The sequence below is a fragment of the Carcharhinus amblyrhynchos genome, chromosome 14, assembly GCF_965287045.1.
Source record: "Carcharhinus amblyrhynchos chromosome 14, sCarAmb.v2.hapA, whole genome shotgun sequence".
NCBI lineage: Eukaryota > Metazoa > Chordata > Chondrichthyes > Carcharhiniformes > Carcharhinidae > Carcharhinus > Carcharhinus amblyrhynchos.
The window spans coordinates 4,063,334-4,089,387 of NC_137337.1; the positions used below are offsets into that span (position 1 = coordinate 4,063,334).

The following is a 26,054-nucleotide window of genomic DNA, read 5'->3' on the forward strand; positions in this document are numbered from 1 at the left end:
GTCGGTTGCGACTACATTTACTGGTGTTTAAAAGAGTGAGAGGGGATCTCGGAGAAATTTATAAAATTCAAACAGGGTTAGGCAGGGTAGGTTAGACTATCTCTGTTGCTGTGCGGACACATGGATTTGGGCCTGTGTCTGTGGGAGTTTGCACGTTCTCCCCGTGGTTGCGTGGGTTTCCTCCGGGTGCTCCGGTTTCCTCCCACATCCCAAAGATGTGCTTTTAGGCTGATTGATTGGGTACTAAATTGTCCCTAAATTGGACTTCCCTGATCCTCGCACATTAGGCCTAGACTAAAATCATGAATAGGTCACTGGGACAGTGGGACGGCGGCGCGGGCTCGTTGGGCCGAAGGGCCTGTTTCCTGTGCTGTGTTGTTCTTTGTTCTTTGTTCAGAAAGAATGTTCCCGATGGTGGGGGGAGCCCAGAACCAGGGGGTTATAGTTTGAGGATAAGGATTAGAACTGAGGTGAGAAGAAATTTCTCCAGAGGGTGGTGAATGTGTGGAATTCACTACCACAGAAAGTAGTTGAGGCCAAAATTGTCTGATTTCAAGAAGAAATTAGGTATCGCTCTCGGGGCTAAAGGGATGAAAGGGAATGGAGATCAGGATAGTGAATTCGATGATCAGCCATGATCAAGGTGAATAGCAGAGCAGACTCAAAGGGCTGAATGGCCCATGCTTGCTTCTCGTTTCTATGTTTCTGTGTTCTGTTCAGTCTGTCCCTGTGACCTTGGAACCTCCTCCATCCCGATGAGCAGCGGGAACATACCCAGGCTCCCTAGGGAACCATCCTTCCAAACTCACAACCTCCGCCATCCAGAACGTCAAGGGCAGCCAACACCTGGGAACACCAGCACCTGAAAATTCCCCCCTGAGCTACCCACCATCCTGACCTGGAAACCCACCGACTGCTTCTCCACAGTCACTGGGCTGGAATCCCCAAACACCCCTTCTCAGCAGCACTGAAACTATTGTATACTTCTCTTAACACACAAATAAACATTTAAATTCAGTGTGAAATTACACATTGTTCATAATGCTCTGAAGTCTGTTATTTAGTGAAAATAAGTCTGTTATTTAGTTTTTGTGGAGTTGCTGGTGTTGGACGGGGTAAATGCAGTAAATGCCAGGAACAGTGAAGAGCTGAAATAACTAACAAGTTCAGAGTTCTTTGATAGCCTCCAGGCAGATGAGAAACTCTCTCAACGTTCCCATGAGTCCAGATTAAATTCACAAACTCCCAGCACAAAAATAAGACCATTCAGCCCATCATCTTATTTCTGGTAATTTGAACAAAGAACAAAGAAAATTACAGCACAGGAACAGGCCCTTCGGCCCTCCAAGCCTGCACCGACCATGCTGCCTGACTGAACTAAGACCCCCCACCCTTCTGAGGATCATATCTCTCTATTCCCGTCCTATTCATGTACTTGTCAAGACACCCCTTAAAAGTCACTACCGCATCTGCTTCCACTACCTCCCCCCCAGCAATGAGTTCCAGGCACCCACTACTCTCTGTGTAAAAAACCTGCCTCGTACATCTCCTTTAAACCTTGCCGCTCACACCATAAACCTGTGCCCCCCTAGTAATTGACTCTTCCACCCTGGGGAAAAAACTTTTGACTATCCACTCTGTCCTTGCCCTTCATAATCTTGTAGACTTCTATCAGGTCACCCTTCAACCTCTGTCGCTCCAGCGAGAACAAACCAAGTTTCTCCAACCTCTCCTTATAGCTAATGCCCTCCATACCAGGCAACATCCTGGTAAATCTTTTCTGTACCCTCTCCAAAGCCTCCACATCCTTCTGGTAGTGTGGCGACCTAGAATTGAACACTATATTCCAAGTGCAGCCTAACTAAGGTTCTATAAAGCTGCAACATGACTTGCCCATTTTTAAACTCAATACCCTGGCTGATGAAAGCCTTCTTGAACTACCTTCTCCACCTGCATTGCCATTTTCAGTGACCTGTGTACCTGTACACCCAGATCCCTTTGCCTATCAATACTCTTAAGGGTTCTGCCATTTACTGTATATTTCCTATCTGTATTAGACCTTCCAAAATGCATTACTTCACATTTGTCCGGATTAAACTCCATCTGCCATCTCTCTGCCCAAGTCTCCAGCTGATCTATATCCTGCTGTATCCTCTGATGGTCCTCATCGCTATCCGCAAATCCACCAACTTTTGTGTCATCCACAAACTTACTAATCAATCCAGTTACATTTTCCTCCAAATCATTTATATATATTACAAACAGCAAAGGTCCCAGCACTGATCCCTGAGGAACACCACTTGTCACAGCCCTCCAGCCAGAAACACACCCTTCCACTGCTACCCTCTGTCTTCTTTGACCGAGCCAGTTTTGTATCCACCTTGCCAGCTCACTTCTGATCCGATGCGACTTCACCTTCTGCACCAGTCTGCCATGGGGGACCTTGTCAAAGGCCTTACTGAAGTCCATGTAGACAACATCCACTGCCCTACCCTCATCCATCATCTTTGTCACTTCCTCGAAAAACTTGATCAAATTTGGGAGACACTACCTTTCCTTCACACAACCGTGTTGCCTCTCTGTAATATGTCTACTTATTTCCAACTGGGAATAAATCCTGTCTCAAAGAAACCACTCCAATAATTTTCCTACCACCGATGTAAGTTTCACTGGGCTGTAATTACCTGGATTATTCTTGCAACCCTTCTTAAACAAAGAAACAGCATTGATTATTCTCCAATCCTCTGGGACCTCCCTTGTATCCAGTGAGGATACAAAGATTTCTCTCAAGTCCCCAGCAATTTCCTCCCTTGCCTCTCTCAGTATTCTGGGGTATATCCCATCAAGCCCTGGGGACTTGTCTACCTTAATATTTCTCAAGAACCCCAATATCTCCTCCTTTTTGATCTCAACATGATTCAAACTATTTACACACCCTTTCCCAGACTCATCATCCATCAAGTCCTTCTCTTTGGTGAATACTGACACAAAGTACTCATTTAATACCTCGCCCATTTCCTCTGGCTGCACGCATAGATTTCCTTCCTTGTCTTTGAGTGGGCCAACCCTGGTTACCCTCTTGCTCTTTATATATAAAAAGTTTCACTCCATCCCACTTTCCCTGTAGCCCTGTGACTTGGTTTTGCCTTTAGTTGTTCATTCAGTTACCTTTTGGAAGTAACTATTGATTCTGTTTCCTTCTGCCCTTTCAGGTGATGTAACTCACTGTGTAAAACAAAAGGTCTTTTATCTCCCTCTGGTCAATTTGCCAATTCCTTCCAGGCTGTTGCAGAATTTGAATATATTGTTTCACTCACTTAACGTTCACCTGGCTTCTTCCGATCAAAAGCTCAAGTGATGTGTTGGCTTGATGTCATTAATATTCTTGTCATTTTTGTGTCTAAGGGATGATTTGTGGCATTGTACGGAGTTGTACAATTGATACAGAATCCCAAAGTGTTGAATACATCCCCAAGATATTGTCAATGTTATGATGGATTGCAAAGTCTGTCTGGAAATCTCACCATCAGAATCTGGGTAAATTGCAGGGATTGGTACCAAAGTGTTTGAAACTAACATTGTAAATGTGTTGTAATTGACTCTAATTGACACTGTAAAGTAGACGTTAAGTCGACTTTATTCACTCCCTGGTTGAACATTACAGTATTGTACATTACAGTATTATTACAATACAGTATTGTACAATAAGGATGTTGATACTTTTTGGGGCTTGATTATAGGTTTGTGCAAGAAGGGCTAACATAGAAACTAGAAGCAGAAATAGGCCATTCGGCCCTTTGAACCTGCTCCACCAGTCATCTTGATCATGGCTGATCATCAAATTTAATATCCTAATCCCCCCCCCCGCCAACATATCCCTTGATCCCTTTAGGTTCAAGAGCTATATCTAGGTTTGGCCTCAACTACTTTCTGTGGTGGTGAATTCCACACATTCACCACTCTCTGGGTGAAGAAATTTCTCCTCACCTCAGTTCTAAAAGGTTTACCCCTTATCCTCAAACTATGACCCCTAGTTGTGGACTCCCCCACCATTGGGAACATTCTTTCTGAATGTACTCTGTTTAACCCTCTTAGAATTTTATAAGTTTCTATCAGATCCCCTCTCACTCTTCTAAACTCCAGTGAATATAATCCTAAACGACTTAGTCTCTTCTCATTTGACAGACCTGCCATCCCAGGAATCAGCCTGGTAAACCTTCGCTGTACCCCCTCTATAGCAAGGACATCCTTCCTCAGATAATGTCACGAAAGCTGCACACAGTACTCCAGGTATGGCCTCACCAACACCCTGTACAATTGCAGCAAAAATATCCTTATCCTTAAATCCTCTTGCCATGGACAGCTCATTTAATGAAACATCCAAATCTCCCCTCACTGAGTTTAACAAGCTGGGAAGTAAGAATATATTCATAAAACCATCAACAACTTTTATGCTCCAATAACAAGCTTTATGTCACACCTTTAACAGAGCGAAATCCCAAATGTTTGACAGGAGCAAATCTCAAAACCTTTTGTCAACAAACCTGTCAGGTGATATTCAGGCTGTTAACCAGAAACTTGATCAAAGATGACAGCTTAAAAGGATGTCTTAAGGATTGAGAAGTGGAGAGTTTGGGGGGATGGGGGAGAGTATTTCAGAACAAGACACAGAAAGCCCATCTCACAGCTGGGTTGAATGATTGGAATCAGGATGCTGAAGAGGCCAGAAATGAAAACGAGGCAGGTATCTTGGAGAGTTTTGCGGTCTGGAGGAGATGACAGAGATAGGGAGGGGGTGAGAAAATGGAGAGTTTTGAAAGCACAGAATAAAAGTTCAAGAGTTGCTCAATCTGGAGCCAAGTGTGGCGACAGGGAGAGGACTAGCTGCGGGTTTGGACATGAGGAGCTTTGGATGAGCTCAGCCTATGCCTAGGCCAAGGAATTCTTATAAAAGGTCATAAACTCCTCAAATGTTTTCATGACATTTTGAGTATTTGTTCAATCTGTTAGTGTTGGCTATCACTGCTTTCTTGTCAGTCACTTCAATCTGGAAATCTGTTTTTCCCTTTGGAATACTAAGTCCTCTAAGATTATATAGACTTTTCAGTGAATAAACAAATTACTTGCTCTAACCTGTCAGTTTTATATCTCACAAACACTATGCCCTCCTATGGGACGCTGAGCAATGAGAAAGATTTAAATCCAAAAAATGGATGACTAGAAAAAGTGTCACTGTTCATCTCCTAGTGTAGACCTCTACAAGGCGAGAAGTTAGTCAGACAACACCTTCCAGATGTTTGTGAGATTTGAAATGAAAGTATGAAGAGAGAAGATGCTTTGATAAAAAACCAAAACATGTTGATGTTTTGAATATAGAGGATAAAACTGATGATTATAACTTTAACTTAGAAACCTCAATGTAAATAAAAATCTTCACAGTTACAGACATCAACATTTAGGGTGGCACGGTGGCACAGTGGTTAGCACTGTGGTTTCACAGCTCCAGTGACCTGGGTTCGATTCCAGCTTTGGGTCGCTGTCTGTGTGGAGTTTGCACATTCTCCCTGTGTCTATGTGAGTTTTCTCTGGGTATCCTGGTTTCCTCCCACAGTCCAAAGTCTGTTGTTTGGTTTGATTGGCCATGCTAAATTGCTCCTTAATGTTAGGGGGACTGACAAGGTAATTACATGGGGTGATGGGGATAGGGCCTGGGTGGGGCTGTTGTCAGTGCAGACTCAGTGGGCCGAATGGCCAACTTTGGCACTGTAGAGATTCTATTTGATAATTTTGGCATTTTATTGAAGAATATTTTCTGTTGTTACTTTTAGGACAAATCCAACAAACATCTGGAAGCTATTGTCTGACTAAGCTCTCTCGGTGTAGAAGTGTACATTGGGAGATGGACAGTAATACTATCTCTAGCTATTCCCATCATCACCCAATTACCATGCATCATATTTAAGATTCATTTATAATTAATTTATCTCTTGAAGCTATGCTTTTGTCCATAGATGTAAAACACTGTTTAAAATGATGAAAGGGTTTTCTGGGATACACACAGAGAGTTGTTTTCATCTGTAGGAGATTCAAAACAATAGGAGAACCATTCTTCAAATTCATTTATGGAATGTGGCTGTCACTAGTTAGCACAGCATTTACTGCCCACCTCAAAGCCCTTGAGAAGGTAGTGGTGAACTACTTACTTGAACCGCTGCAGTCCCTATGGTGCAGATACACCCACAGTGCTGTTAGGGAGGAGTTCCAGGATTTTGACCCAGTGACAGTGAAGGAGCGGTGATATATTTCCAAGCCAGGATGGTGAGGTCATGTCTCGCAAATTTGGTTGAGTTTTTTGAGGAGGTGACAAAAACGATTGACAAGGGAAGGGCCGTGGATGTCGTCTATATGGATTTTAGTAAAGCGTTTGACAAGGTCCCTTATGGCAGGCTGGTGCAAAAGGTTAAATCTCACGGGATAAAAGGTGAGCTAGTTAGATGGGTGGAGAACTGGCTTGGCCATAGAAGACAGAGGGTAGCAGTGGAGGAATCTTTCTGGTTGGAGGTTTGTGACTAGTGGTGTCCCACAGGGCTCTGTACTGGGACCTCTGCTGTTTGTGATATATATAAATGATTTAGAAGAAGATGTAGCTGGTGTGATCGGTAAGTTTGCGGGCAACACAAAGATTGCTGGACTTGCAGATAGTGATGAACATTGTCAGATAATACAGCAGGGTATAGGTAGGCTGGAAAATTGGGCAGAGAAATGGCAGATGGAATTTAGAACATAGAAAAACTACAGCATAAACAGGCCCTTCGGCCCACAAGTTGCGTCGAACATATCTCTAACTACTAGGCTTACCCACAATCCTCAATCTTACTAAGTCCCATATACTCATCCAGAAGTCTCATAAAAGACCCAATTGAATCCGTCTCCACCACCACCGCCAGCAGCCGATTCCACTCACCCACCACCCTCTGAGTGAAAAACTTACCCCTGACATCTCCTCTGTACCTACTCCCCAGCTCCCTAAACCTGTATCCTTTTGTGGCAGCCATTTCAGCCCTGGGAAAAAGCCTCTGAGAATCCACCCAATCAATTCTTCTCAATATCTTATACACCTCTATCAGGTCACCTCTCATCCTTCATCTCTCCAAGGAGGAAAGACCGAGCTGTCTCAATCTATCCTCAGAAGGCATGCCACCCAATCCAGGCAACATCCTTGTAAATCTCCTCTGCACCCTTTCAATGGCTTCCACATCCTTCCTGTAATGAGGCAACCAGAACTGAGCACAGTACTCCAAGTGGGGTCTGACCAGGGTCTTATACAGCTGCAGCATTATGTCCTGACTCCTAAACTCAATTCCTTGATTGATGAAGACTAGTACACCATACGCCTTCAGATAAGACGAAGTGATGCATTTTGGTAGATCTAATGCAGGGGGGAGATTTACAATAAGTGGCAGAATCATTGGGCAGACACACAGAGGGACCTGGGTGTGCAAGTCCACAGATCCTTAAAGGTGGCAGCGCAGGTGGAAAAGGTGGTGAAGAAGGCATATGGCATGCTTGCCTTTATTGGACAGGGCATAGAGTATAAAAGTTGGCATATGATGTTGCAGCTGTATAGAACGTTGGTTAGGCCACATTTGGAATACTGCGTCCAGTTCTGGTCGCCACACTACCAGAAGGACGTGGAGGCTTTGGAGAGAGTACAGAAAAGGTTACCAGGATGTTGCCTGATATGGAGGGTATTAGCTATGAGGTGAGATTGAGTAAACTAGGATTGTTCTCCCTGGAAAGACGGAAGTTGAGGGGCGACCTAATAGAAGTTTATAAAATTATGAAGGAAATAGATAGGGTGAACAGTTGGAAGCTTTTTCCCAGACACAAGGGGTCACAAGTTCAAGGTAAGGGGGCAAGGTTCAATATGGATGTGCAGGGGACGTATTTTACATAGAGGGTGGTGGGGGCCTGGAATGCACTGCCAAGTAAGGTGGTTGAGGCAGACACGCTAGGATCATTTAAGACTTATCTAGATAGCCACATGAACAGACTGGGAATAGAGGGATACAAACGGATGGTCTAGTTAGGAAGATATGGTCGGTGCAGGCTTGGAGGGCCGAAGGGCCTGTTCCTGTGCTGTATTGTTCTTTGTGAGTGACTTGGAGGGTAACCTCCAGGTAGTGGTGTTCCCAGGTATCTGCTGTCTTTCTCCTTCTAGATGGTAGCAGTTGTGATTTTGGAAGGTGTCATTTGAAGGAACCTTGGTGAATTCCTATAGTGTGTCTTGTAGATGGTACACACTGCTGCCACTCTGCGTTAGTCGTAAAGGAAATGAATAATTAAGGTAATGCATGGGGTATGGATCAAGTGGGCTGCTTTGCCCTGGATAGTGTTGAGTTTTTGAGTGTTGTTGGAACTGCACTCACCCAGGCAAGTAGAGAGTATTCCGTCATACCTTACCTTGATGATGGGACAGACTTTGGGGAAATCAAGAGTGAGTTATCTGACCTGATGTTGTAACCAAAGTATTTATATGGCTGGTCCAGTTCAGTTAATGGTAACTGCCCGAATGTTGATAGTGGGGGATTTGGAGATGGTAATACCATTGAATGAGACTTCCAAGATGGCGCCGGAGTGAGGCTACTTCTTGTGAGCTGTGCCCAGCGTACCTTCTGATTCAATCTTTTACTCTCATTCTATTCTTCTAAAACTTCATTCTAGCTCTTTAAACTCTTTAACAATGCTCTACATCCTACACATTCTGCACTCTCTCCTTTGCTTCTCTATCAATGGTATGTTTTGTCTGCATAGCGCACAAGAAATAATACTTTTCACTGTATACTAATACATGTGGTAATAATAAATCAAATCAAATGTCAACACAGTACAACTACAACACAGCTCAGCTCCAACACAGTACAGCTCCACATATCATAGCGCGACACAGTACAGCTACAACACAGTATAGCTACACACGGTACAGCTACACGGCAGTTACAACCCAGTACAACTCCGACAGAGTACAGCTCCAACCCAGTAGTACAGGTACCACACAGTATAGCTACACACAGTACTGCTACACACACTCCAGCTGCAACTCAGTACAGCTACACACAGTACAACTCCATGCAGTGTACTGCAACACTGCATTTACCCAGCAATGTGGATAAATGCCCAGATATGTCTTGTATACAAAAGAAGGACAGATCCATCCCAGCTAATTACCTCCCCATCAGGCTCCTCTCGGTCATCAGTAGAGTATGGAAGGAGTTGGTTAGATTCTTTCTTATTGAAGATGGTCACTGCCTGGCACTTGTATGGAGCAAAGGTTACTCACCACTTATCAGTCCAAGCCTGAATGTTGTCCAGGTCTTACTGCAAACGGACATGAACTGCTTCAGTATCTGAGCAGTTGTGAATAGTGCTGAGCATTGTGCAGAATCGCCTGATTCCCGTTGACTCCAGTTTTGCTCGGGCTCCTTGATGCCACGCTCGGTCGAATGCAGCCTTGATGTCAAGAACTGTCATTCTCACCTCACCCTGGAATTGAGCCTTTTGTCCATGTTTGAATCAAGCCTTTAATGAGGTCAGGAGCTGAGTGACCCTGGCGAAACCCAAACTGGGCGTCACTGAGCAGGTTATTGCTGAGCAGGTGCTGCTTGATAGCAGTTTTGACAACTCCTTCCATACTCTACTGATGACCGAGAGGAGCCTGATGGGGAGGTAATTAGCTGGGATGGATCTGTCCTTCTTTTGTATACAAGACATATCTGGGCACTTATCCACATTGCTGGGTAGATGCAGTGTTGTAGTATACTGCGTGTAGTTGTACTGTGTGTAGCTGTACTGGGTTGCAGCTGGAGTGTGTGTAGCTGTACTGGTGAAGCTATACTGTGTGGTACCTGTACTACTGGGTTGGAGCTGTACTCTGTTGGAGTTGTACTGGGTTGTAACTGCTGTGCAGCTGTACTGCTGTGTAGCTGTACCGTGTGTAGCTCTGCCGTGTGTAACTATACTGTATTGTAGCTGTACTGTGTTGTGCTGTGATGTGTGGAGTTGTGCCGTGTTGAGTTGTACTGTGTTGTAGCTGTACTGTGTTGAGTTGTACCGTGAGGAGATGTACTGTGTTGTAGCTGTACTATGCTGAGCTGTACAGTTTTGCAGCTGTGCTGTGTTGTAGCTATATTGTGTTGAGCTGTGCTGTGTTGAACTGTGCTGTGTTGAACTGTACTGCTGTAGTTTGGCTCACAGTGTGGCTGTTGCTGGAGAACAACTCTTTAATATCAAAGCTGTCATGGCCCTTGTCTGCAGCATCCGGTACTTTCAGCTGTTTTGATATCACATGGAATGAATCAGATTGGCTGAAAACTGGCACCTCTGGTGGGAGGGAGCTCAGGAAGGGGCTGAGATGGATTATCCACTCGGTATGTCTGGTTGAAAATGATGTTGAATGTTCCAGCCGTGCAGTTCCCCTGCCTGATCGACCCCCATTGCCCCCAGAAGCTTAAATCCAATGATAATCTGTGCTTGTTGAACCTGGTAATGTGAACCCCAAGTATCAGCTCCTTCCTTCAATGACTCCCATTATCTCCAACCAATTATTTTGAACTAACATAAAAATAAATCAGTACAGACAGCAAGCAGCTGGAATCAGTCTTCACAGGAATAATTTGGCTGTAACTCTTTCCTTATCGCTTGAATGAATAGAGACATCCATCAAATATCAGCTTGTGAAGTAAATCTACAATTAGAGAAATGAACTGTTAACTTTGCAAAGAATCTCGTGTAGTGACAATCTCAAAAATCTGAAAGCAAACCTATTTTATTCTGGAAACTGACGAGGACAAAACTTTAACATTGTTTCTGCCTCAAAGCTCTTTCACAATTTACAGAGTGCGGGAATGAGGCATGTCTCATGCACATTAGGAACATGTTCTGGGGCAACTTACGCACTGTTACAAAACGTCAACACAGATTCAAGAAGCATTTTGCAAAGTCAGAATTGTTTAGGATGAAGGTTCACTGAGGCATCACATTAAAGAGGTGCTGCCCTCCTGGGGAAGGACATACCGGCAGTTTCTTCATCTGTTAGGTTAGGTTCATTGGCTTCAGGATAATTATTATATAAGAAAAGGAACTGGTTACAGCATAGCCTGTCTGGAACTCAGCATCCGGAGGTGATCCCAGGCCTCGGGTGGGTATGAGACTGGTGATTTGTTCAATGGAGCTATCAGCCTCGGATAGACCAGTAGCTCTAAGTGGGCAAGACCCACCCCCCCTACTCCCCCTCACTCCCTCTCCCCAAACCCCCCTGCACTCACTCCCCACCCGCTGGGATCCCTGATCCTGAGGACAGGTCTGCTGCTGGTCTATCAGATGTGTGATTGGAACAAGTTGAAGAAGGGTGACGAAGGGGTTTCTCTGTCTCCCCCTGCATCCGCGGAGACCCACATCACCTCCAGTGGGTTCTGCCCTGGGTTTGCGGGCACACACCTTACTGGCTTGGAAGGAGTGGAGTGCAGGTTCACCAGAATGTTACCAAGGCTCCAAAAATCTGATGAGGAGAGATGATGTTAAGTAAGTTTGTGACAAGGAAAGTTAAAGGGTGGTTTAACTGATGTTTCCAGAATTTGATTGAAAGGAAGCGTTAGGTAAATAGAGAGAAGTAGGTCTAGGACATGGGGACATAATATTACAATCAGGTGCAGACAACAGACAAAAAGTTTGGAAATATTTCAGCATCCAATGGGTATTGGAAATCTAGAACTTTCTCTCCGGGAAAGCGAGAGACACTAGCTCAATTACTAATTTTAAATCTGAGGTCAGTGGTTTCTTGTTGGTCTTGTCTATAAAAGGATATGGAGCAGGCAGAATATAGTGAGGCTTTCATCCCCATAACTGGATGGAAACTTAAAGTTTATGTATTAGTCACAAGTAAGCTTACATTAACACTGCAATGAAGTTACTGTGAAAATCCCCTAGTCGCCACACTCTAGCGCCTGTTTGGATACACTGAGGGAGAATTTGGCATAGCCAATGCACCTAACCAGGATGTGGGACGAAACCAGAGCGCCCGGAGGAAACCCACACAGACATGGGGAGAATGTACAGACTCCACACAAACAGTGACCCAAGCCAGGAATCGAACCCGGGTCCCTGGTATTGTGAGGCAGCAGTTCTAACCACCATGCCACCATGTTACCCAGATTAATTCATTAATACATGAACTTGGTTTGCATTCCCTTCAATATGAATGAGATCGAGGACTGAAAGTGCAGAAGGATAATCAGATTGAGGTAATTAAAATGTTAAATGGATTCAATAGCATCAATAGTGAGAAATTACCGCTTCTCTTCGGGGGACCTGGAACACATCCGAAACTCTTTTCTCGCTAGAATTGTATAAAACGCTGGCGAGGCTACAGCAGGAGATTTGTGTGTACCATTTTACAGGAAAGGCAGAATTGCTTTGGCGAGAGCACGGAGATTTACCAGAACGGTGCCAAGGCTTGAAAATTGCAGCTCTGAGGAGAGATTGGACAGGCTAGGAGTTGTTTTCCTGAGAACAGAGGAGGCTAAAAGTTGACTTGATTGTGGCATCTTTGGGTCAGAATGGGAAGCCCCATTTTTCTGAGCAAAGGGGTCCTTTACCAGAGGATACAGATTGATGGTGATTGGTAGAAGGTTGGAGAGACATAAGGAAAATCTTTTTCACCCAGTGGTGTTTAGAACTTGCTGCCTGGGAAGGTGGTCAAGACAGAAATTGTCAACTCGTTGAAAGGTAGTTGGATCTACACCTGGCTACTGGAGGCTGCAAAGCTCAGCACCAGGTGCTGGAAGGTGGGATCAGAGTGGACAGCTAGCTTTTATTTTTTCATTTTTTGGCTGGCACACACACGGTGGGCTGAATGGCCTCTTTCTGAGTGGTAACCTTTCTCTAAATTGTGGATGTTGAAGTTCAATTGACATTTTGATTCGGGGATGGATTTTTTTTATTCGTTCGTGGGACATAGGGGACTAGGGGTGGGCAATAAATACTGGCCAACCAGTGACACCTGAGGGCAATTGAGAGTCAACCATATTGCTGTGGCTTTAGAGTAGGCCAGACAAGGTAAGAATGACAGATTTCCTTAAGGGACATTAGTGAACCAGATGGGTTTTTCCAACAATTGACAATGGTTTCATGGTCACCAATAGATTCTTAATTCCAATTTTTATTGAATTCAAATTCCACCCTCTGCTGTGCTGGGATTCAAACCCAGATCCCCAGAACATTAAATGGGTCTCTGGATTAATAGACCAGCGCTAATACCACTAGGCCATCGCCTCCCCTCAATGTTTTGTTGCACTGGCGTATCCAGGGAATGGATTAGCTGGAAATGAGGCTGAGGGGCAGCTCAATAATCAGGTGACTGAATGGTGTGGGCAGAGTGGAGGGGCTGAATGGCCTTCTTCTGTTCTTATGTTCCAATGATCACTATGAACTCTTGCGAAAGTAGCACTGACTATCTTTGTATTCTGCTCCCTCTCTCAGATCCCTGTGATGACAGGCGCGTTCATGGACTCCCCCATTGATGAATGCAACACTGAGTTCTCACTCTTCAATTCATCAACCAATGTGAACGAGGGCCCCTCAGCTGCAAACCAGCCCGAGGAGCCAGGCCGGACCTCCAATGATGCCATCTGGTTATGGATTGCGATAATAGCAACCATCGGGAACATAGTGGTGGTTGGTGTTGTGTATGCGTTCACATTTTAGGATGTTCAAGAGGTCAGACACATGAACAAACTGTCCTTCCAATAGCCTTCCCGCAGGATGGAGGACCGTATATGGCATCCAACTCTATTACTTATGAGCCTGCATGTTCCACGTGTGTGCTCAATCTTGGCCACAAGACAACAAATAGTTTCTTCAACTTTGTACCTGCAGGGAGCGGCTATTCTCTCTCAGAGGAGCTACATTCTGCTGTGTTTTAATGACCAGAACCTTGTATAAAGTAACTATATATTCATCTGATATTCACCATGGGAATTTGTAATGCAATTTTCAAATTCCCCAAATATTCAGCACATTCCAATAGGTCAATGCAGTTTTTGGCAGTGTCATGTTTTGCTTTAAGAACTAAATACAAACTTTGTCAGGGTTATTTTTGAAAGATAGCATTTTTTAAATCTAGGTAAACTCGACTTGGTGAAAACAGTGAGATTGAAACCTGGATAGAGAATGCCAATCGGGTTTTTACTGAGATTGACTTGAGATTTTGTTGTGAGATGATTCTTCTCAGCTGCAGGTGGGAGATAAGAAGCAATGAATAAGGTTTGATGAGCCAAAGAAAGGTGGGGCTTGTAGGGTTTGGGACACACTATGCGTGTGGTATGAGCGACTTTGTAAATGACAGGGATTTTGGGTGCTCCATTTCTTTGCTTCTTTGTTCAGGGTGCTGTCCTGATATGTACATGAGGACTGCAGGTGGGTCATTCTTGAGCACGGGATGTGCATTGAGCTGGTAAAACACTGAAGCTGTGCTGGAGTTCTCCCAATGTCCAAAACTTTAGTGGAATATTTGTGGAAAATTCCAGTGTCATGACGTTGCCAGCAAATATGAATAAACAATTAGGATAAGTATGAAACTTCAAATAACGTCAATTGTAGAATCTATCTTTTACTGCTGTAAGTATAAATGCTTTAATGATAATTTATTGAATTACTTTATTTACACTATAGCCCAGAGGACAGAATGGATTAGAAAGGCAGTATTCATCAATGCGGAATCAACAGTCTGTCTGCTGAAAATAATTGACAGCAATTATTAGCGTAAATATATAACAAAATATTTACAACACAGAAAAGGCCATTCATTTCATATACTCCAAACCTGTCTCCTCTCATTCCTCTTCATTTCATCTTGTAAAGCCTATCCCTCTATTCCTTTCTCATTTGTGTTTATCCAGCTTCATTTTACTCTAACTATTCTATTCCCTGTGGAAGTGAGTCACACATTCTAACCACTCTCTGGGTAAAGGACTGGATAAAGGGTGGCACGGTAGCACAGTGGTTAGCATTGCTGCTTCACAGTTCCAATGACCCGGTTTCGATTCCCTGCTTGGGTCACTGTCTGTGTGGAGTTTGCACATTCTCCCTGTGTCTGCGTGGGTTTCCTCCGGATGCTCCAGTTTCCTCCCATAGTCCAGAGATGTGCAGGTTAGGTTGATTGGCTATGCTGAAATTGCCCCTTAGTGTCCTCAGATGCATAGGTTAGAGGGATTAGCAGGTAAATATGTCAGGATATGGGGGTAGGATAGGGGTATGGGATTGTGTTCGGTGCAGACTCAATGGGCCGAATGGCCTCTTTCTGCACTGTAGTGTTTCTATGATTTCTATGACTTCCTCCTGAATTCCCAACAGGATTTATTTGTGAAAATATCACATTTAAGACATCGAGTTTCTGTTCCTGCCTGCAAGTGAAAACACCTTCTCTTCATCCGCACCCTCAAAGCTTTTCATAATATTGAAGACTTCTTTGCTCAAGAAAAGAACTCCAACCTGTTATATTTTTCTCCTGTTCAGTGTAACCTCTCAGTGTCTGAGTAAACCATTCTGGGCCTAAAAATGTCATTTCTTGATCTTAATGTGGAAGCCAGACAATTGCACAGTTCTCCCAAAGTGCGATTAACCAATTTCTGTGCAACTTTCATTCCGACTTTTCAATCTGATCCCTCCAAAGACAAATCTCAATGTTTTCATTGCTTTTATAAGTGAACTTTTAACCTGTTTTGCTACTTTTAATGATTTCCGTATCTGCAATTTCGGATCCATCTGTTCCTCAAACTCACTTAGACACAAACCTGCTGAGAAAATGCGGCCTCTTTGTTCTTCCTATTAGAATATACTCGCTCAGAGATTGTGAGGAGTGGCCATCACGGTCTACTTGCCACCCGCTGCTTTTGACTGGAGCTACACATTTCTCACGGAATCAAAGTTAGCCTTCTGGAAAATGTGCAGAATAACAGCTGTATCCTTTACTGTGGGCTTTCGAGTGGCGGAGGGGGGGTGTAGTCAGGGAGGGACTGATCAGGAGAGTATTTGGGGCATTGTGATTGTGATCTGGGGTCCAGTTGTTATTGAGAGGGTCACTAGGAGTTAGAAGTAGTTTTAATCCTTCTAACCTTTCCTGGGTGACTGTTCTGCAAAGAGATTTAGAATCAGAGTCTGCAGTTTTAAGTTAGAGCTTTGGATGGTTCTCTGTACAGGGTAGTTAGCCACTAGAAGTTTGAACGTTCCAGGTAATTGCTGTCCATTCATTTTGTGAGGACCTTCAGGGATAGCAATCCCTGTGTGCATCTTCTGGGATACATCCAGGGTATAGCCTCTAGGAGATCAGAGGTTCAGGGCCAATACCTCAGATGTATGTATATATATCAGAGCCCATTTACACACTCATCCTTGTACAATAATGTTTTCCTGTATTTTTTCACAGTTCTCCTCTGCACTAACTATACTCTGCAATTTAGTGTCACTGTTGAATATTTTATATATCTCAGAGATATGCAGCGCTGAATCCAGTTTCTAAATGTACAACAGATTTACTTACCAGAGTTTTAAAATATCTTTGCAATCACAGAACGTATGCACTCACTTACAGCTTAGCTTCTAGTAGTTTCTGTGGTTTCTGCTTCACTCTGAATCCATTTCCAGGGCTTACCCAATCAAGTACATTGAGCGTAATTACTAAACCCACATAATCAAACACAGAACAGTGAACACCACTGTTACGTACTTTTTTGCTAAATTGTGAGCAGTAATGATACCAGTACCAATCTTTGGACAAAACCGCTTCCCACCTTTAGTCAGTCTGAATAACTATCATTAATCCTAACTCTCCGTTTTGGAACCAGCCTGGTATCCATTCTGCTAATTGACTCCACATTTTCCACCATAATTCTCAAGAAGTGTCAACTTGAAGGGCTATCTCTGTTTCTCTTTCCACAGATACTGAACATTTTCAGCTATTTCTAGTTTCATTTCAGATTTCAAGCTTGGAGGCAGAAGTCCTTTCACCAAAATCCCTTTAGTTACAAGTTAGCCGTGTACACTAAGAGTTCCAGAAGAACTGGCACTCCTGGTTAAGTACAAAGCAAGAGGCTCCCTGACTGGCTTATCAATTTGACCCTTCATCAGGGAGTTCATATTCTAACCGGCCCACCTCAATTGCCTGATCAAAGTCATTACAGGCAGTATTTAGCTTTTAGCCGCATTTTCTGATTTTAGTCAGAATTTCCCAATTACTAGTTTAATGCAACCCCTGCCCTAATATCAATTTTCTGCCCTTGTGATTCTCTGGGCCCCTCCATCTACCAGTTCACTGTCTCTGAGGAGCTGGTCCTCTCTGTGCTTTACTTTCCCTAGTGTTAATAAGGAGAATGATTAACTGAGATTAATGGGGGGGTGAAATTTGATTTGGTTTGGAGCATGAGATAGTGACTAGCATCTTACGCCCACTCTGCCAACTGTCCATTTGCATTGGCTAGGAGGGGTTTAAATCTAATTAATTGTTGTTTTATTTAACTTTCTCTCTCTCCAAGTACTGAAAAGAACTTCTGTGACCATGAACTTCCATTGGATTTATTTTGATCCAGAATTATCCTTGGCAAGGTGCTGCAGTGGTTGCCGTTGCCGCCTGCAAGCTCTCCCATCTTCCCAGCTGCCACTGGCATACCAAAAGGATTTACAGACTGATAATCAAACTGTTTGGTTACATTATGATTCCGTGGCCATCAAATCCTGGGGCGGATTTCCAGCTGCACTCGCCCCAGAGCTGGAAAATCCTGCCCGAGGTCAATGGACCTTTGCATGGTCTGGGTCCTGCCTGTTACAATTCCCATGGCACATCGGGAAAAGCTCCCCCACCACCGCCCTCTCCCCCCTCTCCCCATTCCCCCTCCCCCCCCACTTCCCGCCAAGTGGGACTTGAACCCGGAACCTCTGGCTCAGAGGCAAGGACACCAGCCACTGAGACACAAGACCTCTGCTACATCACTACACCAGGCAAACCTCATCCCCTCAAGGCCCTGAAATTTCTCAGGGTAAAAATGAAGATGAAAATGTTAGCTTAATAGGATCCTTTGAGAATCCTTTTCCCTGTTGGATTTGCACCTGTTCCTCAGTCTGCTATTTTAAAAGAAAGAAACCTCACTCTTGGAAGAGCGCTGCATCAAAGTGTCCATTCTTTGTATATGACTCAGCACTGAATACAGGGTGACTATTCAACCGTACAAGACTTCACAAACAACCAGGAACTCCCACTTCCTAAAGTCTAAATGCAGCAAGGTTTTATTTTTCTAAATTTGAGATTTTGATACAGAGCTCCATGCAATGGGAGGTTGTGTTAGAGAGTTTAAACCTTCATAATTTCCTGTCAATTTGACCTCCAAAAATCCTTTTAATTCATGAATTTCTGTGCTATAGTAGGCAGGAAGTGAAGGGGATTTGGTGTGATTTACAACATAGGAAAAGACAAATCAGAAGAAGTGGGAAGGACACAATCCACGTGGAATCATGCCCATAGCTGCATTTGGTTGCTGTTAAGTTGCTGTTGTCAATTCCTCCATTTTCAAACAGATTCAAGGAAATATTAAATACAAATCTGGCTGAACTGTTGGAGATTATGAATTGGAAATGTGTTCTGAGAAGCAGGTTTTATGAGCCAGATGTTTTGAATAGAGCTTGTTTCTCCCCGTGGTGATTTCCATTCGGATGTCACATCCATGAAATGATTTTAAATAATGTTGTGATCAATGTAACACACCAGCCAGACAGTTATGAACCATCACCCAGGTTTCTCCAGAGAATGGCAGACACATCTGAGCTGCTCTGCAGTGACAGTACCCGATGATGTTGAGCACAGAGCAGAAAAGCTAGCAATTACTGGAAGGCATTGCAGTTAGTCAGCGGAGGCTTTTTTGCTCCACTTAAAAGTTTGATGCAGAAGATTCTGGAACTAGTCGGCTAGTACTGGTTTGTCTGATTTCTAGTTTGTGAACAGTTGGATGAATAAGTTAGTGAAGCTATTAATCCATTTACTCTTTGTATCTTGCCTAATTCTGTATCACTCCTGCAGTATGTCTCACTCCTGATACCCTGTGTAACATCAGAAACAGAATGAAGAGGAGACATTTCGGCACCTCAAGTCTGCTCCACAATTCAATAATATCATGGCCGATATGATCTTGGCTTCAACTCCATTTTCATGCGTCCCTTAATTCTTGGCGCCTCTATAGTTCAAAAATCTATCTCAGCCTTGAATATAATCAATGACTCAACGTCCACCATTTCAATCGTGGTCTTCGAGAAGAGAGTTGAATAATAATCTGAAGAGAAAAATATCTGAAGGGTTATAGGGAAAAGACGGAGGTTTGGGATGGGTGTGTTGCTCCTGTAACAAGCTTGGTCTGAATGGTCTTCGTCTGTGCTTTAATCATTCTAAATTCTGTGATTCTAGAAATATCTCTCCTCCTAGAAAAAGGCCTAAACTGGACACAGTACTCTTGATGTTGTCTCACTAACACCCTGAACAGCTGTAGATAAACCTCCCCATTTTTATACCCCATCTCCCTTGTAACTGAGGCCAACATTCCATCTGCCTTCTTATTTATTTACTGTACCTGCATTCTAACCGTTTATATTGCATTTATTTCACTCTGTATAATTCACCTCACTCCATGTCATTCCTCCTCCTGCAGGAATATTGTTGTTTTGATCAAGCACAGGAGATTTCCTGCAGTGTTCTGGAGCCGATCGCTCAGCAAATAACAGTGTTGGGCCTGTTCATGATTACCTTGTGGTTTGAGGGAGTTTGCTGTTCACAAATTGACAACTCAGGTTCTTACATTGCAGCGGTGACTACACTTCAAAAGTTGCTGCTGCTGCTGTGAAATATTCTGAGGCATTGTGAGTTTAACAGGGTGGGATTTCCCAACCTGAGCACAGGAGAACCTCCGTGGCAGATGTGGCAAACCAACCAATAATCCATTGACTTTGGCGGGACTGGAAGATCCTCCCAGCAGCAGGAACTGGAAAATACTACCCTTTGCATCAAATGTGGCCATCGGATCTGACACACAAGAGTTAAGAGCAGGAATAAGCCATTCAGCCTCTTGGGCCTGCTCTGTCATTCATATCCATCCGGTCAGTCCCAGTCCGCCACCAAAACCACGAGTTCCTTGTCAAATCATTGACTGTCTCTGTTTCCCTTCATGGCAGCAAGTTCCAGGCCGTTACTAATCACTGCATAAAAACTTTTTCCTCACGGTCCCTGCCTGCGCCACCCCCGCCCCCCCCACCCCCACCCCCCTCCGCCCCCCCCGCCCCCCCACCCCCCCCCCGCCCCCCACAACCCCCCTCCACCCCTGCCCCCCCCACCCCCCTCCACCCCCGCACCACCCCCCCCCCCCCACCCCCACCCCCACCCCCCACTCAATGCACAAAACTTTGAATATTTGTCCCCCTAGTCCCTTAGCTCATTGGTTAATAGGAAAAGTTTTTTGTTCTCTATCTTATCGAATCTAGTCATAATCTTGTAGAACTCAATCAAATCTCCCCTCAATCTCCAAGGAGAATAACCCCAACTTCTCCAATCTAAACCTGTAGCTAACCTTCCCATCTCTGGAATCATTCTGGTAAATCTCTCTCCGCACCCTCTCAAGGACCCTCACTCACATCCTTCAGAACTGGACACAGTACCCTGGCTGTGGCCTAACTAGAACTTTACAGCCGGCCAGCAGAGCTTCCCTGTAGTAAAAAGGGCGATAGTTAGTCTATGTTGTAGTGCTGTAGTAGCTCTTTCTGATACCTGGTATGGAAGTGCTGGGTTCTCAATGACTGGTGACCAAGGACTTGTAATGATACTTCATTCACTCGAGTAGCTGCTCAATGCTGTACACTAGCCACGCGCCCACGGAGAACTTCAGGGAGAGAACTCCCGGGAGAACTCACCCGCCTCAGTCATATCATCACATGGCCACACAGTCCACACTTAGTTAGATATTTTGTTGCAGAACAGCTTCTTGTTCATTACAAGCCCTCAATTCTTCACTGTTTCCTTTGGTTACCCAGTGTACAAAGGTCAGCATGGAATGGATTGGGCCTACGTTCTCTTCGAAAAACAAGAGGTGATTTTATCGAAACATTATCCAATAAAAACGGGGAGATAAGAACACTGGTCAGAGCTATTTTGTTCCTATTGGGAAGGTTCTAGAAGGTTCTGTAGGGTAGATGCTGAGGGGATGTTTTTCCAGGTGAGAGAATCATCATGAGGGTAAGAGATGGTTTGAAGAATTGGTTGGATTGAGAAAAGAACCTTCTTCACACAAACTGTTTGGAATCTTTGGAATTCTCTCACGCTGAGAGATCCTGATTCAGGGCTGTTGTTCCGAAATAGGAAATTGCTGCTTTTGGGGTTTTTTTTTGTATCTGCGGTGTTTGAATTGTACAGGGTGGGGGAGAAACGATTCATAACTCAGAAATTAATGGGTGAGGGGAGGTTTACTGGAAAAGGAGGAGAGAAACAGTCTTTTATCAAAAGAGAAAATATTGCTTTGAGAATCTGATGTCTTCTTTACTGCCTGTATTAAGGATTTAGTGTCAGCATCACCTTTTGAATAAAGAATGCTTGTACAGTCACTGTTATATACTGACAATCTCCTCTGGTTTTGATGTATTTGTATAATGTGGCTATTTGATAATTCTCACTGCTATAACTAAATATTTTCTCCCTGTACATGTTTAAATGCTGTAGTTTTTTTAACAATAAAGTTTTCAAAATTCTGTGAAGGTAATGATTTGATTAGCTGAGCAGTTGATTTGAAATGATACAGTAAGTTTTGATAAGATGCTCAGTTCCAGCAGAGATTATAGTTTATTTTTAATGAAAACCTGCTCTGAAAAAGGTTCCAAAACTCCTCCTCTGCTTCAGAATGGAATTTTAGAATCCTGTCTGGTTGATTATTAAATCCTGGAATTTCCCCTCTGGTTTGGATTGAATTTGATGATCACCTGTTGGATTTGGGACTAAATTCTAGAATCCTTTCCAGTTCAGGACTGAGCGCTAGGATCTTATCTGAGGCTCAGGCAACATTCCACAAAGAGGGCACCTGAATTTGCACCCAGTTTTATTAGATCGTAGACGATCAGAGAACCCCTACAGTGCAGAAGGAGGTCATTCGGCCCATCGGGTCTGCACTGACCTCAATCCCACGCAGGCCCTTTTTCCATAACCCATGCATTTACCTTAGCTAGTCCCCCTAACATCAAGGGGCAATTTAGCATGGCAAATCCACCTAACCCACACATCTTTGGACTGTTGGAGGAAACAGGATCACGCAAAAGAAACCCAAACAGACATGGGGAGAATGTGCAGACTCCACACAGACAGACAGTCACCCAAGCCAGGAATTGAACCCGGGTCCCTGGCACTGTGAGGCAGCAGTACTAATCGTGTGCCAGCCTATGGTTACCTGTTATGCTGCCACCAAGGTGAAAAGGATAGACCAAATCTTTTGGTGTTTCGTCCATTTTAAGGTAAGATAAAACCCCTGGGTTGCTGCTAGTTTTAGATCAGGGTTTGTGCAAGAGCTTTAATGCCCAGGTGTCAGATTGTGCCACAGTAATGCCATCTGGCTGGACCAGCAGCTACAAGAATGCCAGTCACAATGGAGGCTTATCGCAATGTTCCCTGCACTCGGTCTGAGATGCTGGACACATTGGAGGCCCATTGCAATGTCTCCTGTCAAAGAAAAGTGAAACTTTCCTCCCCGTGGAGAATGTTTTGCAGACAGAGTGGTGGATGCCTGGAAGTGGTGAAAGCAAGCACATTAGCAATGTTCAAAGTGTATCTTGATAGACACATGAACAGGAGGTGAGCAGAGAGATAGAAACCATGCATCGGCACAGGCTTGGTGGGCTGAATGGCCCGTTCCTGTGCTGTATTTTTTTTTGTGTCACCTTGTTTTGACTCCAAACACAGGGCAAGTGAGCTGCCATCACTCAGAGAGGAGTCAGATGTCCACAGAAGTTCTGTGAGGATCTCTGCACTGTCCCCACTACAAGGTTCACCATGGAAAGCTTCTGCAGAAAATGCAGATGTATGGGATTGAGGGTGATTTAGTTAATTGGATCAGGAATTGGCTAGCAGATAGGAGACAGAGGGTGGTGGTTGATGGTAAGTATTCGTCATGGAGTTCGGTTACAAGTGGTGTGCCTCAGGGATCTGTTTTGGGGCCACTGCTGTTTGTAATTTTTATAAATGATCTGGATGAGGGTATAGTTGGGTGGATTAGTAAATTTGCTGATGACACCGAAGTCGGAGGAGTGGTAGATAGTGAGGAGGGGTGTCATAGTTTACAGGGAGACTTGGACAAGTTGCAGAGCTGGGCCGAGAGGTGGCGGATGGAGTTTAATGCAGAAAAGTGTGAGGTAATTCACTTTGGTAGGAATAACAGATGTGTAGAGTATAGGGCTAACAGTAGGACTCTGAATAGTGTTGATGAACAGAGGGATCTAGGTGTATGTGTACATAGATCCCTGAAAGTTGGGAATCAAGTAGATAGGGTTGTTAGGAAGGCATACGGTGTCTTGGCGTTTATTGGTAGGGGGATTGAATTTAGGAGCCGCAACATCATATTGCAACTGTACAAAACTCTGGTGCGGCCGCACTTGGAGTACTGTGTGCAGTTCTGGTCCCCACATTATAGGAAGGATGTGGAGGCATTGGAGAGGGTGCAGAGGAGGTTTACCAGGATGTTGCCTGGTATGGAGGGAAGGTCCTATGAGGAGAGACTGAGGGATTTGAGGTTGTTTTCGTTAGAAAGAAGGCGGCTAAGAGGGGACCTTATTGAAACATATAAGATGATTAGAGGTTTAGATAGGGTGGACAGTGATAGCCTTTTTCCTCAGACTCCTCAGCCTCATCCCCTTTAACGTCCTCCTCACCTGTCGCTCCTCCATTTCTTCCTCAGGCAGTTCCTTCCACTGTTACAGGTTAAGGCTCAGGCTCTGCAGGGTGCAGTAAGTGACTTTGGTGCATGACACTATCTACAGATTGTATTGCAGAACTCCACCTGACCAGTCCCAGCACTGGAACCTCATCCTCAGCACTCCTATGGTCTGCTCCACGAACCTCATTGTGACGTGTCTCAGCTGCTCACTGTGGCCTCTGCACAGGCATCATCAGCCTCCTCCTCGATGGGTCGCCCTTGTCCCTGAAGAGCAATCCTGCAGCCTCTGTGAACCATTAAACATGTCAGGAATCTGAGAGCGGTTCAGAATGTAGGAACTTGGAACCTCACTAGGAATTGACCACACACTTGCAAGATACATTTGGTGTGGTCACATTTAGCAAGTGGAAGCTCTTACAGTTCACATGGTTGACAGCTTGATGCTTATGGAGCTCCAAGTACTACGTGAGTGCAGCCCTGTGCCATGGAAAACCAGAGATTAGTGCACATCCTATTACTCTTGCATCCTGGCCTGCCAGATTCCAGTTGAAATGGACAAAGTTGTGTGCCCTTGTCCAAGATGGTGCCAGTCATCTCCTGGATGGTCTCATGTGCAGAGGTTATCTGTGGAGCCACTGCTGTAAAAACTGAGTGCCACAGTCACTATCGGTGACACTGCCTGCAGATACCCTCCAGGTGCCTGTGGTACCAAATCAACAGCCGGTGGCAGATGTGGCAGAATGCAAGCAGGCTTTTTCCACTGAGGCTAGGGGAGAAAAAAACTAGAGGACATGGGTTAAGGGTGAAGGGGGAAAGTTTAAAGGGAATATTAGGGGGGGCTTTTTCACACAGAGAGTGGTGGGAGTGTGGAATGAGCTGCCAGATGAAGTGGTAAATGCAGACTCACTTTTAACATTAAGAAAAGCTTGAATGGGTACATGGATGAGAGGGGAGGGGAGTGGAGGGATATGGTCCGGGTGCAGGCCAGTGGGACTAGGCAGAAAAATTGTTTGGCACAGATAAGAAGGACCAAAAAGCCTGTTTCCGTGCTGTAATGTTCTATGGTTCTATGTGCCCAACCAGTTCCCCGGGTATGTGTAGTCTTTGATGACACTGCTTCTTGGATATGTGGGGGTATATCAGGCAGCGTTTGTAGACTCTGAGTCTAGTAACGTACCTCCGAGTGACGGCTGTGCAACCCACACATGGTGCCTGTAAAATGTTGACGGGGGTGTGTAGCCGGTGGGCCAGCAGTGAGCACATTGCTGGTGGCACAATGCCATGGTGTAGGAGTCCATGCGTTAGTCCTGTCTGCAGGTGGCTGTATAATTCAGCCATAAGTATCTCCATGAGATGGGAAGTTGCACAATTGTGAGATCATTGGTCAAGAATGAGTTTGAGTAGGTGGTAAATATCAATTTCAACAATAGCAAAGAGGAAATAGTTTGTGGAGCGCAGAGGTGGTTTAAAGTTAGCCAAAATATTTCTCAACAGTTTACATGTGGTGCCACTGAATAAATAACCTGATCATGTCACTAACTTAAACAATTAATTCTTTTATTAACACAAATGTCTCTTCATGTGCATGATTCAGAAAACCAGTTTGTTCCATCTCTGCCTGACTCTTCTCAGTCCCAAATCTCCCAAAAAGGCATGTCCAATTGTCCCCTCAGAGGGGAGAGGAGGTGGGGGGGGGCACGCACTAAATCTTTACTGCACTAATTAACAGCCCCCCTTGTGACGTGTTGAGAGATTCTCATTGGGTCAGATTTCTGTATTTGCAGTTTTCTGTGTTACAATATTTCATACAGAACACAGATTAAGCTGCATCTCTTAAAAGGGGCCATTGATGTGGCTGTTGGCAATGTTGCAACGATTCTGGTCATTATCCTGTGGAAGAATCACTGTGGCAGAATGAGTGCAAAGAAGAGGCTGAATGTAAAGCCAGTGGTGGTGGCACAGCCTGGTACCTATGAGCAGCCCATCACAGGTGTTAGCAGATGCCCTCAGTGACCAGTGGGTAATTAACTGATTGTCAGCGAGGCTCCGTCCCTTTAAGTG

General features: G+C 44.4%; 1 protein-coding gene across 1 annotated transcript in view; it reads left to right on the top strand.

Annotated features, from left to right (window-relative positions):
* Positions 1 to 16,008, top strand: part of LOC145352202 (uncharacterized protein C14orf132) — a 41,190-nt gene extending 25,182 nt beyond the window's left edge. Inside the window, exon 2 of the mRNA XM_080201933.1 lies at positions 13,537 to 16,008. Within this exon, the coding sequence (XP_080058059.1) occupies positions 13,537 to 13,761 (225 nt within the window). The 3' untranslated portion in view covers positions 13,762 to 16,008. The remainder of the gene's footprint in view (positions 1 to 13,536) is intronic.
* Positions 16,009 to 26,054: the final 10,046 nt, after the last annotated feature.